The sequence below is a fragment of the Branchiostoma lanceolatum genome, chromosome 15 (assembly GCF_035083965.1).
Source record: "Branchiostoma lanceolatum isolate klBraLanc5 chromosome 15, klBraLanc5.hap2, whole genome shotgun sequence".
In the NCBI taxonomy this organism is placed as follows: Eukaryota; Metazoa; Chordata; class Leptocardii; order Amphioxiformes; family Branchiostomatidae; genus Branchiostoma; species Branchiostoma lanceolatum.
This window is the reverse complement of record NC_089736.1, coordinates 11500272-11514113: the sequence shown is the minus strand read 5'-3', so window position 1 is coordinate 11514113 and position 13842 is coordinate 11500272. Positions and strand designations below refer to the sequence as shown.

General features: G+C 39.1%; 1 protein-coding gene across 14 annotated transcripts in view; it reads right to left on the bottom strand.

Annotated features, from left to right (window-relative positions):
* LOC136420669 (1-phosphatidylinositol 3-phosphate 5-kinase-like) overlaps nucleotides 1-13716 on the bottom strand; it is a 35431-nt gene extending 21715 nt beyond the window's left edge. For 5 of the 14 annotated variants that reach the window (XM_066407720.1, XM_066407715.1, XM_066407719.1 and 2 more), the window contains exons 1-16: nucleotides 13582-13716; nucleotides 12874-13021; nucleotides 12195-12362; nucleotides 11462-11658; nucleotides 10976-11159; nucleotides 9606-9843; nucleotides 8386-8529; nucleotides 7388-7477; nucleotides 6296-6431; nucleotides 4853-5010; nucleotides 4214-4325; nucleotides 3713-3872; nucleotides 2327-2416; nucleotides 1833-2030; nucleotides 1009-1056; nucleotides 262-330 (exon numbers count right to left, since the gene is read on the bottom strand). In XM_066407720.1, the coding sequence (XP_066263817.1) occupies nucleotides 262-330; nucleotides 1009-1056; nucleotides 1833-2030; nucleotides 2327-2416; nucleotides 3713-3872; nucleotides 4214-4325; nucleotides 4853-5010; nucleotides 6296-6431; nucleotides 7388-7477; nucleotides 8386-8529; nucleotides 9606-9843; nucleotides 10976-11159; nucleotides 11462-11658; nucleotides 12195-12362; nucleotides 12874-13012 (2131 nt within the window). In that variant the 5' untranslated portion in view covers nucleotides 13013-13021; nucleotides 13582-13716. Of the gene's footprint in view, nucleotides 1-261; nucleotides 331-1008; nucleotides 1057-1832; nucleotides 2031-2326; nucleotides 2417-3712; nucleotides 3873-4213; nucleotides 4326-4852; nucleotides 5011-6295; nucleotides 6432-7387; nucleotides 7478-8385; nucleotides 8530-9605; nucleotides 9844-10975; nucleotides 11160-11461; nucleotides 11659-12194; nucleotides 12363-12873; nucleotides 13022-13193; nucleotides 13231-13581 lie in introns of all 14 variants that reach the window. The other 9 variants (XM_066407722.1, XM_066407727.1, XM_066407716.1 and 6 more) reach the window with 8 other exon arrangements.
* Nucleotides 13717-13842: the final 126 nt, after the last annotated feature.

The following is a 13842-nucleotide window of genomic DNA, read 5'->3' as shown; positions in this document are numbered from 1 at the left end:
AATAGGTCAAATTGTTAACCTGAATGTCTAAGCCTTTATCATCATATAAAATATAAGCTTGGCATAAAATGTTTTGTGACTTTGATTATCACATTTTCACTGTTTCTTTCTAATGATATAATCATAATACACTGAAAGTGATAAATAAACAACGGAAATATAATCAACCAAAGTTAAGTTTCCAAACTTCTTCTGCCAAGTTTAGAAAAGACAAAATGTAACATGCAAGTTGATAGCAATAAGTCTGAATCTGACACCAACCTTTGAGGAGGTCATCCCCAAGACTGGACTGTGATGAGTCCAGGTTGGAGTCCTGGGAGTTTACACTCACTGTGGTGTCAACAAATAAAACATGTCACTATAGTATATATACATGTACAAATACAATGTACATTACCAGAATGGCACAAATGCATAAAGACAGTCACATTTTGGTTTTGACTTACTGTGGGAAGATAACCAAATTTACAGGAAATATGAACAATTCAGCTGTCAGTGGTGGCTGCCTTTGTTTACATGATTTTCATCTAACCTTCTCTCTGCTGTCTAACCCCGTAACCAATAGAGAATTGGCAGCCGATTGGCTACCTCAGCGTGCTTAAGGTGAAAGAAACTACTGAAAAGATGTATGTTAGAATTAGCCGTTTGGCCTTATCACGATCATAGGACTTTAAATTGACCATTAGTAGTTTTAGTACATTATTGTTATATTATGCTCTTAAAAAAAGTCATATGTTGTAAGTGGGTTGTGAATGCAGAAACGTTCGCGGTGGTTTTATGTTCGCGGTTTTTGCAGTGAACTCTTTACTGCAACCTTAAAATCACCGGGAAAAGTGTTCCCATTATGTCATGGTAGCGCTACTATTGTTTCAAACGCCAATCTAAAACCATCACGGACACTCCATTTTCTCTCTACCACGAAATTAAATCCCAGCGAACATTTCGGCATTAGTACTTAGTGCATTTACATGTACAATTAGTGAACTATCAAGAAATCGCTAAACCTACCGTACTTTCCAGATAAGGTTGGGAAGACTGATATGTACAAGTCCTTGTCTTTTGATTAGCAGCATGGAAAAACAATAAGATTCTTGATTTGGTTGAATCACACAGTCATTAGTACATGCATACATATCCGTACTGTAAATTCAACATTGCATGACAAGAATTTTGATATAAGTCTATTTTACCATTAGATCAGTCTAGATCATGCACATTCAAAAACATTGTCAATGTAGTTTTAAAAAATCCACATCAAGATAATCATAAAGTAGTCTGTGAACACGCAAGGAAAATTAGTAGTTAGCATCAGCAAAGCAACCAATTAGTGCCAAATAACCACAACAATCATAAAACATCATATTTCAAAAAGAGAGGAATTTTCAAAAAACTGTGATGCTTAAAAATCACTTCAACAAATACTGAGATGTTGAAAATAACAATAGGGAACAATTTGACTAAAATTAAGTACTAAGCAATCTATAATGTACCTTTCAAAATAGGCTTGAAGGAAATCCATGGGGCTCATGTATTGTCACTGCGCTTTTTCCAATACTGGCCAATCATTAAACAACGCTGATTGTACTGGATGCTAACTCCAGTTCGTCACACTAGACACTAGGCACTAAATCCCATATATACTGTATATTGTAACTATGTGTCTTATGCAACAACAGCAGTCCTGACAATGGACCACAAATGTGCAAAAGTGTCTAGATGCCTATGCGCCTCTAGTTTCAGACTCAGAAGCCACATGGTCACATCCCCCATGAATGAGAAACACTGACAGTCATCTTCGACTTTGAAGGACTACCAATGAAGGTTTTATTCACCTTTTTCAGATTCTGCATTTGCGGCTGCCTTGTTCGTTTTCTTGACCCTGAAGTTGACGTTGTCTGGCTTAAGATCAAGATAAAAGGTGGCTTGTTTTCTCCCTTGTTCTGTGGACTCAGAAAGCGAGTCCACCGGCTTCTTGGCCGCTGGGAGTGTCTCTTTACTCATCTTCTTGTACTTTGACGATTTTGTGCCATCTGAAATAACGCAAGGTTTTATCTTACATTACATAAGTTTCAAAGAGGTTGAAGATTTAACATAATACATAGCATGCTTCTAATTGTGAATATAGAAACATTAAACACTAACAGGAAGACTATTAGCAGTCATGCTTAAGAACACCCAAGTTGGGCACACACCACCATTATATAATAAGAGCTGCAACTTTTTGACCCAAAGTTTCTTCACATTTCTCTGAAAACAACCACATTTTCATAATTACACACTTTAAAGAGGACAGACGCAAAACACCGCACACATAAGGCCATTCTACCTGACTGTATGACATCATCATCATCATCATCATCATCTTCGTCATGGCTGCCATCATATTCTATGGCTATTTGGGCCACTGGAGCTTCTGCTACGCAGCCAAGAAGGAAGGAAGGAAGGGATGGGAAAAATCAGGGCGAGAAAAAGAGAGGATGATCAGTTGATTGTGCATTAATTTCTGGGGCATTGAAGATAGAAGTATGAAGCTTTGAAGATATTTTAAAAGACTTCAAGACAAGGAATAATTCTACAAAATCACAAATATTCTAAAAGACTTCAAGACAAGGAATAATCCTACAAAATCACAAATATTCTAAAAGACTTCAAGACAAGGGATAATCCTACAAAATCACAAATATTCTAAAAGACTTCAAGACAAGGAATAGTTCTACAAAATCACAAATATTCTAAAAGACTTCAAGACAAGGAATAATCCTACAAAATTACAAATATTCTAAAAGACTTCAAGACAAGGAATAATTCTACAAAATCACAAATATTCTAAAAGACTTCAAGACAAGGAATAATCCTACAAAATCACAAATATTTTAAAAGACTTCAAGACAAGGAATAGTTCTACAAAATCACAAATATTCTAAAAGACTTCAAGACAAGGAATAGTTCTACAAAATCACAAATATTCTAAAAGACTTCAAGACAAGGAATAATCCTACAAAATCACAAATATTCTAAAAGACTTCAAGACAAGGAATAATCCTACAAAACCACAAATATTCTAAAAGACTTCAAGACAAGGAATAGTTCTACAAAATCACAAATATTCTAAAAGACTTCAAGACAAGGAATAATCCTACAAAATCACAAATATTCTAAAAGACTTCAAGACAAGGAATAGTTCTACAAAATCACAAATATTCTAAAAGACTTCAAGACAAGGAATAATCCTACAAAATTACAAATATTCTAAAAGACTTCAAGACAAGGAATAATCCTACAAAATCACAAATATTCTAAAAGACTTCAAGACAAGGAATAATCCTACAAAATTACAAATATTCTAAAAGACTTCAAGACAAGGAATAATCCTACAAAATCACAAATATTCTAAAAGACTTCAAGACAAGGAATAGTTCTACAAAATTACAACTGATCTGCCCAATGCTGACTAGACTATAAATCTACGCAGTGGTCAAGTATAATTATGACTGTGACTGAGAGGTTCTAAACAGAAGACATTTGCCTAACATAGACATAACAGGTAACAAACGGCACAAAATGATACAATACATACAACACATAACCTTCAAAGTGATCGATTGATTGATCGATTGATACAAACTAATCCAAGTCAAGAGGCAGACCTGGTTTTTCAATCAGTAGATTGATTGATTGATTGATAAAAGCTAATCCAAGTTCAGCAGCACACCTGGTTTTTCAATGAGTAGCATCTCGTCTGCGCTGCTGTCGTCGCTCTTGTCGTCCCGCTGGATCTCCCTGAACCACGTCGGCTCCCACTCGTCCTCCATGGTGGGCGTGTCGCCCGTCTCCGTGCTCGGAGACGGACTCTCCAACTCATGGTTCGCCATCTTAAGAAAGTAACATGCAAATACTGAAAATTCAAAACGTTTTGCTGCGGTTTTATGTTTGTGGTTTTCGCGGTGACGACTTTAACACAAACCTAAAACCACGAGGAAAATTCTGTTTTGTCTTCTGCCTACCTACTCTAAGCACTACATGTACATGTAAGTACATTTGTACTATACATTCCAGCACTTACGAAAGGGACTGTTCTGTCTGTCTATAGCACCCTTGCTGAGTCGCTAGTAGGTGGTTGCTACTGGCTGTCCACAAAGGCACCTGTGTTTCCTTTACTGTAGCAGTATGTGACTTTAACACTATCTCGAAGACAGCCCAAAGGAAAACTTACCTCCCCAGCCCTGTACAGGGAGTACTCATCTCTGAAGATCTGGTCAGTGTGGGTCACACACTCTAGCCACTTGGCGTCCAGTAAGGCCTGGCCGAGAACAACTGCTTGCACTCTGAGGACAAATAAGAAAAGGTCACACTTATCATCCTGTCTTAAAACTTGTAGTTTTTGTTGAAGACATTTTAAGACAGGATGACATTCAAACTGCTGTGTCCAGCCACTTGGCATCTAGTAAGGCCTGACCCAGCACAACTGCGCGCACTCTGAGGATAAATGTTATAAGGTTACACAGTTGCATTTGTCTTTCAAGATATTTCCACTTAAAACCGCACAGCATACGCTGAGTTGGTTATGATACAGTATTAATGTACAGGATTGGAATTAGTTGTGGCATAAAAAAGGTAAATCATATATAAGGGCCACGTTTATCATTTTAAACACTATAATGCAAAAGTCCTGATTTCAAGGACTGCTTACGACTTTTGTATGCAATTCTAAAATTGATCAAATTCTCCATCTTTGAGAAATACCAAACTTTTTTTTCTCACACTTGCATCAGTTTTGGGGTCCTCAAAGGATGTCATCCATGTAATAGAATCAACATGGCCTAAAGAGGACAACAGAAATGAAAATAAATACCTTGATGTTGCTTTGTCCCTTTTAATCAGCCAGTCCACCAGCTGGTTTCCCACAATACAGTTTGTGTAGGTGCGAAGCCGGTAGCGGTGATTCTGGAACTCCATGCCCTGGCTCGGGTGCTGGATTTGGAGCCACAGGTCACGCAGCTGCACTGAATCCTGGGTAATAGCACAAGATAAGTACATCAGGGTCTTGGGTAATCTCCAAGCAGATGTGACGGTGGAATGACAGTATCCAAGGAGGAAAAAATCCCAAAAGCCACTTTTTGGATTTTTTTCCCTCTGGATACTGTAATGTCACCAGTAAATCTGCTTGGACATTAGGTCTTGGGTAAACAGATAACACACCAAGGGGTCAACAAAAACAAAGTTGAAAGAAAAATTGAAGAAAGAAAGAACAGAAACGATTGATTTAAACTTAATCAGTCAAGTGACCATTATCTCTTATTTCAAACAATGTTGTATTTTCGCAAAGCTATGGATATTTGCATGGCTGTAGCTATAAACATGTATTGCTGTGGATGTTGCTTTAAAAACCAAATTGCTTTATTATGAATAAATGAGCAATATAACATGCTTTTTAACTTCAGCATATCTGAAGTATGAGTGCTGGGGGGGGGGGTCAGTTGCATTACCAGGTCACCTGACTGATAAAAGTTGATGAGCATCACACATGTAGTCAACAAAAGTAACAGAAAGAGCAGAGTGACATAAAAAGTAGGAAGATAAAATGTGTCACCCTTCGGATGCACTTGGCTCTCCAGAGCACATATGACTGAAGACAATTACAACATACAAAACAGGAACAATAGATATGAAAGTTAGACAAGAGATTAATCAACCAAAGAAAGAATGATAAAGTATACCAGTAAGCAGTAGAAGAGATAGAAATGATAAGAGATCCTAGATTTTTTGTGAAATAAGCAGCCACAGATAATAACAATCACTTCAGCACCAAGGACAAACCCCATTGGGAGATTCTTGTTCTTGCCCTAACTATATATTAGTAATTGAGGTTTTCAGAGAGGCTTTCAGAAATCAGTGTGGCTTTGATTCACTACAGGAAATCACCATTTTTTTTTCTGCATACAGAAAACATAGGGTCAATAATGAAAACCAGTGCATTTGGAAGGGCAGAGTTGCCAAAGCACAGCATTCACATGGTCACTACATTTGTATGTTCACTGTGGTTTTTATTTTCAGCCTTCGAAATGACCTGGTCCCCACTCCATTGTAAGTTCAAGACACTATGAATACACGCCTCCAATATATCACATATTCTGTACCACAGAATTGTTTAAACCACGTTCAACACTGTGAAAACCTAACTTCTCCTTCTACCGTGAAATTAAGTCCACACAAAGATCAATTAGTTTCCAATTGCATAGTACAGTGTATGGAAGCCCCCATATCATTTAATGGGAACTAGAGTTTTCCTGTTTACCTGAAGCAGCTTGTTTCTCTCCTCCTCCATGAGAAGAGTGTCAGACTGCATGTACTTGGCACCGGGTGCGTTGGCCGTGTCGAAGATGTTCAGGTTGTCACACGATGACGTCACATCACTGCTCGCACTGTTACACCTACCACCAAAAAATTTTTCAGCAAATCGCAACCGAATTTAACAAAAATCTTTTCCCAGGGTGGGCAGAGTTGGATAGGATAACTGCTCGTACTGTTACACCTACCACCAAAAGAAACATTTCAGCAAATCCCAATAGAAACTCCAAGCCCTATTAGACTGATCCTGACTGTCCATCACAATTAGCGGTTCCACCAATGAGAGAGTGACTGCATGTCCGTCAAATATTTGCATTTTTATGTTCTAATTTTGCATTTCTACGTTTTGACGGAGGTGGGCGGTGCTATGATATAGGATAACTGCTCGTACCGTTACACCTACCACCAAAAGAAACATTTCAGCAAATCCCAATCGAATTTAACAAAAATCTTTTCCCAGGGTGGACAGAGTTGGATAGGATAACTGCTCGTACCGTTACAACTACCACCAAAAGAAATGTTTTAGAAAATCACAATAGAATTTTACAAAAATCCTTTCCCAGGGTGGATGGAGTGAACAGGAATGGAATAGGATAACTGCAAGTTTCAGAAAGTCTTAATGTCATTCCGTATATACATATACAATGTAGGACATGCAAATTTGTCAAAAGAAGATATTGACATTTGTGTGCAAAGTCTGTAAGGAATGTGAGTTTATATTATGTAAAGAGCTGCATTTATCTAAATAGCAGATAGTCAACTTTAAGCTAGAAATTTTTCAGCTGCAGTGACTGTGTAAAAGCTGAAAAAAGTGTGATTGCAGAGAATAGGACCTGCAAAACAGACAAAACACTGGTGTTATTTCACATAGACAGTAGGTGAGGTTGAATAGTTGTTAGTGAATACGAGGGGCAAGAAAAGACCTAAAATATTGTTAAGTACATGTACACTTAGTCTACTACATACACTAAATCAGGGCTACAGAAGGAAAAGTACAAGTTGGGTGGGGGAATATCAAGGGGAGTGGCTATACAGGTACCTGAATTTACTGTCTTCGTCATCTTTGCTAGCAAACTTAAGCGAGAGGCGACGTCGAAGCCCTGGTGGGATGAGGGGGAGGGACTCCTGGCTACATGGTACGGACCAAGGGAAGCAAAGCAAGGATCGTTAGTACATGTTAATCACCGCAAAATTAAGCCGCACAAATGTGAGGAACGCATGAAGCAGTCTTCTGGTCAGCTGTACACTCTTGATACAACAGAGTTAAGTTCATATTTGTACACATCATAGCATCCTTTCAGTTTCAAAACCCTTTGTCCATGGTATAGGAGGCATGTCTTGTCTTACAAAGCTAGCTACATGTAAAATGAGTTGGATGTCATCAGTCGCACTCTCCAAGCAGTAGTACTAATTACTTAAGTAGTATCAGAGCAATGCTGCAATGTCTACTTGAACAGTACAGTTGTTTGTGCGTGTCAGTACTGTCTGAATAGGAAAGACAAATGTCACAGCACAGGGGGCAAACATCAATAGAAAAATAGTATAGTCAGGACAAACTATATTAATACCTACTGTAAGCGCCATCTTGGTACTGTGAATGGTATTGCACAAACTAGCAGTATGTGTGGAGTTTGGCAGCTAGAATATAAGGTACGGGTAGTGTATCTTGACGTTTCAAGTTCTAAATCTATTCAGATTTAGTGCAAGGAGCTGGTAAGGAGTTATCTTAAGATAAAGACGTCTTTTTCTCTGTGGAAAAAGTTTTGTGAGAAGAAAAGAAAGACAGGTTAGTGCAGATGGGTTAGCTTCTTTGTTTAAACTTGGAGAGAGGTTCCTGTTAAAGTACGTATCCTGCTTGGAGAGAGAAACTTTTCTGTTTATAATACTGTAAATTGCATATGTTAGAGTAATAAATGCAGTTGCCAATATATCATAAACGTCAGAAAACTTTTCACTGGTTATCAGGTGCATATTAACAACTAATAGCTGCTACAGAGTAAGATCCTCTGGCCTGTTTTCTCTGTGTGTACTGTATACCTGTGGGACAAGTCTATATCCGCTCTTGAGGGTCTTGGGGACAAGTCTAAAAAGATTTGGGAGATGCGCCGGCCCATGTAGGCAGCCGGGACCCACAGGTTGGCGTCCGATCCGGCGCTGTAGTGTCTATCGTGGGGATACGAGCTGTAACACGAGAAAGCCCACCACCATGTGATGTAATAGTATATGGGGTGTATAACACAAGGCCACAACAGTAAGAACAACCTGTGCACGTCTAATACATAGTATCAAGAATGCCTTGAGAGCTTTACACTTTCTACATAATACACTGTGTCCAAAAAGCAAAATAAAGCATGTAGTAGAAATCTAGAGAAGGAAATCTATTTGATAAATCATTGAGCTTTAGAAAAGTGATATACAATGTCAAGCTTAAAAGATATTCTATATGTATGTGAAGGAGTGTTATATAATCATTATTGCTTAAAGTCATCTGCTGACATATTGACTCAAACGAGTAGAATTCAAAAGCCATTGGGACCAATAAGAAAAGAAAAAGATAATGTATGGACTTGTGAAAGCCAGAAATTACTATAAGTTGGTGACTAACATACCTAGTATCAAACACTTTTTCACAAAGCCTTTTTTGTTTCATAGCCTATCTGGGAACTATGTGAATAAAACTATATACATAAGGGCAGTTCTCAATACATGCAGGAGGAAGAATGTGTACCGTAGAACATAATGTAGACATTGAAATATGACCACATCATGTCCACATACATGTACAAGCATTCCAAAAGGAAGCCTTATTGTACTGACAACAGTCATAGAACACATGGAAAGTGGCAAGCATAACACACCCATGCAAAGCTACAATGATAATATGATAAAAATAATGTAGAATCTTTAAAGTCATGATGGTGAGCGTTTTCTTTGTGTTGGAACAAAGCTCAAAATACAAAATAACGTAGAATCCATTTTACTGCTTACGTTGATGAAGGTTAGACATCCAGGTAATAAGATATGCCAAAAATAGTTACTCAAGCAACTGGATAAAATTTTGAAACAGTCAGAAGTTTCAGACAGCATCTGCTGTCTTTCATCGGTGACTAGGGAAAGACCTAGAAAACTGGGTTTCGGATGCTGTCTGAAAAGTCTGACTGTTTCAAAATTTTATCAAGTTTCTTGAGTATTTTTGGCATGTTTGAAATGCTGCTACAGAATCTGTGCATCACAGCTTTTATCTTAGTTAGCTTTACCTTCTGCGCCCAACCTCCCCTTCCTCTAAAGGCCGAGGCGAGACCCTTTTCCTCAACGTCTTCGGTGTCCCGTCATCCCGGTAGGCGTCGTACCACGTAAAGGAGCCTGACGTGGAAAGGTGGGACTCCGTCAAGTTTTTCAGATCCTCGCGTATCGCCCTAAGGTCGCCATTCCCGTCCACGGTCTGAGCGTAACTCAACACGACCTTGCAACAATACGTACAGACACGAACATCACCTGGGAAAAAACACAATGTTATTTTTTGGTTAATACCAGATTCTGAAAAAGGGACTGAAGCTCCAATGAAAAACAGCAGATAAAAGATCATAACTAACAGTAAATGCAGAGACAAATCTAGTCAGTGCTTTATAGAATAACTTCATACTCTTTGCTGATACATAAAAAAACTGTGCTATGTGGCAACAAGCAACAGCTGGTGAAAAGCTAATTTCCAAGTAGATGTTGGATGGCAATATTCTCGTTTTCCTGGCCGCTCATTTCTGTTACTGCTTCCCTAGTTTTGTAATATATAGAAAGGAGTAGCTAGGAAACGTAACGATTTTCCCTCACAACATCTGCTTGGAGATAAGTGAAAAGCCAGACTTTCAACAGAATGAAATGTTCAACAATTTGACCGAATTTTGCAGCTTATGCTTGACAAAAGTTGTCGCTACTCCAGCCAAGGCACAATACTGTGGTGCTAAGTCCTTACATGGGTAAATGCTACTATTGAAGGAAACAGTCACACAAAGGAACATGTTGCAAACTGAGGAAAACACACAAGTACAGCAGTACCACTTACTAGTACACAACTCAGAGTCAGACTCTATATCAGGACATGAAGACACAAGGAAGGAAAACAGAAGACACAAGGGCAAGACACAGCAAAACAAGAAGTAAATTCAACATCTGAGTCATGATCGTGTAATTCATTTTCAAGTACATGTAAACTTGCAAGATGAACAACTAACTTTCTACATATATATGACATATACATGATTGTACTTATGAACTTTCAGACAGCAATAGCAAAACAATGGATATTTTCATGTCATCAGTCATTGATTGAACTCCAGCTCAATATCAACCAAAGTACGAAGTCTTGCAGAACAATATGACAAAGAAGCAAAGGGTCAACAAATTTTCCAATCAATACCAAGGATATAACAAGTTGTGGGCTATCTAATTGCAGAATACATGATAATAGGTCAAATGTAGGACTTCCCTTTTTCATAAGCCTAGTTCTGAACAACCATAGCACCATGGTATTTCCCGCTCTACTAAACTTGCTGCAATGACAGAAATCTGGGACTTTTATAAATATAACACATTGAACCTTTAAGATTACTCCCAAAGGGTTTCAACCCACCTGTGTACCCCATGAACTTTCCTGGGACTTGTTGATTGCAGCAGCGACTACAGAAAATCTGGCCGCACACTCTACAGTGGTGGCGTCGGCGGAAGGTGTTGAACTTGTCGCCGCATTCGTAACACTCTTTACACTGGCTGTCGGGCATCCAGTACTGCTTCAGGTCACCGGGATCTTTGTATTCCTAAAATGTGGGAGGGAATAATTGAGTCACTAAACAAACCAGAGCAAGCTGCTACGGAGCTCAAACCTACAACACTTCTTCCTTTTATCATAAGCTATCTGCCACCAAAAAATCAAGCTATGGAAATAGACAAAGGGGTAGGATGGCAAAAAAAATTCAAGATGGTTTTAAGTTCTCGACAAATAGCGAACCGCCAACGCGAAAACCGTCACGAACATTTCTGCATTTACAGTATTCTCTCATACCAAATTGAACGCTAAGATCAATCTGAAAAAAAAAAGGTTTGGCCACAGGAATCTAACCTTGCCCACCTTGATTCTTCCATCTAGAATAGCCACCAGCCTTTTCAACACACTGGGAAGGGTTCGAATCTCCACAGCGTTGCCTCTGTTTGTGCTCTCTGACGACTCCCTGAGCGATACGGTCCTCCTGCGATGGTCCTCCGGCCTCAGTCTGTGAGCAGGGCTACTGGCGGCTCCATGCCTGCTAACTCTCCCTTCTGTGGTACATATTTGTATTGTATTGTATTTTGTATTGTATTTGTGTTCATTGACAATGAAACAAGTCATTACACTCTGACTGGGCCAGCCAAGGCAGCTTTTGCTGGTAGTGGCTGACCCACAAAAATATAGACGAATGTATAACTTAAACTACAACATGTAACTTAACCTAATACATGACCTACAATACAAATAAAAAATACAATATTTATAACAATATACATTAGATACACAGGAATACAGTACAAATAATCATGAGAATCAATCAATCAATAACTAACCATGCATACAGGTATACCGAAACGTCTTTATAATAGAATTACAAGAGAAATAGTCTACAACCTATTATGAATATAATCTACAATAAGGGGATGAAATAGATGAAAGGTTGAATGATCTGGAGCTATAAGTAAGGTGAAGATCAGGACAGGAGGTGGGTTTTGCAGCGAGCCTTAAATACTCTAAGTGTGGGAGAGTCAGTGACGTTTCTGGCCTGGGTAGGCTATTCCAGAGCCATGTAAGGTGTTTGCGTTACCTGTGGTGCGTTTGCGGTGGGCCTGTTTGTGACTGTGGGTGTGTCCTGTTGGTTCCTTGGAGGACTCCTTGATTGTCGGGATGGACATCTTGGAGGGACGGCTTGACTTTCCCGAGGCCTGCTGTCTTTTCTTGGCGTCCTTGTCATCTTTGGTGGAATCGGAAGACCCTGAGGGAGATAAGGGCAGAGAGGCATTGACGGAAAGGTAACAATAGTAAAACAATACACGCCTTAGAAATAGACATAATGGAACAGCCTTCATCTTCTTTCTTTTGACTTGAGACTTTATCCTTCAAATTAATGAAGACTCAGTGAGTGTAGCCTATACACGGTATACTGTGAGGTTTGATCCACTCACACCAGGAAAGACACCTACTCTTTTCGATAGGTGTGGTGGTAGCTTTTTATACTTAAGCTAAGGTGTGGCTCTCCATAAGAACGGGAACTGTACTTAACGTCCTATCCTGTCCCATTACCGAAGCCTATGCGCACATTTTCACCTGCAGCTGAGTGAAGAGAGTCAAGTCCTGTTAAGTGTCTTTCATAAGGGCACAACATTGGTGGCCTGTCAGGGGACTGAACCAAGGACCTCTTGGTTCTGGGGCAATTGCCCTTTAAACCATTATGTCACACGATGCCACAACACAATGCCTAATAAACTCTATAAACTCAATCTCACCTTTCCTACGAAACAGCCGCGACAGCGAAAATGACGATGTCTGGTTCTCCTCCAGCGGAGTCAGGGGTGCGAAATGGGTCAGCCCACTTTCCGGGGAGGTGGTGCCAGCCTTAGGCTCCTTTACAGTAGCTTCTGCCATTTGAAGTCTCTGAAAATGGGATATGTAAAATTCAATCATATCATTATCAAACCACTGCATTACCAACAAATGCTACTATAAACATTGTCTTGTTAGTACTCGTAGAGTAGAGAAGATATGGTCAGGTAGCTTTTTGCAACAGTAGCACTAGTAATAATGTTATGATTCAGAGCTAGCTAACCTTCGAATGTCTTCTTCTCTCTCTTCAAAACAGCCTCCTACGATGAGCAAAATATGGAGCTTCTTGGAAACAGGGCAATGTCATCAACAGATCACTGTTATTTTCCCTATGTGATTCAATCCATCCACACTGACAGAAAGAACCACGTTTCATACAGCAAAAAATAGATGTCATAAACATCTAACCCAGTTTCAATGATTTCAAGAAGATTGTTCGACTTCAAACCTCGACAAACAAGACTAGAGGCTAGACTATCGCCTATCGGAATTTTAATCCCCTTGGACATTGAACTGGAGGAAGTATTTTGAATCAGTTGCAACTCTTTTATCAAAAAACTACAACACTTCTCCAAGATTTTTTTCTCGGATTAGTTCCTTTGTTTACTTACCTTTCTATTCCAGGTGTTGGAGCATATCTCTCAGCCTTACTGGGCAAGAAATTCCCCACAAATCGCAGAAAAACAAGTAACTTTTCGCTGAAAGTCGTCCATTTTGACAATCACATGATTGCCTTATTACCTTAGTCGGCGACGACCTGATTACTGAAAATGATTGATGTTTTCCTTCTTTTTATCAGTCACCTAACATAAATGTTCAAATGCAAACAAGCTAGTATTACTTTATTATTATTTGGAATAGGGAATGATTCG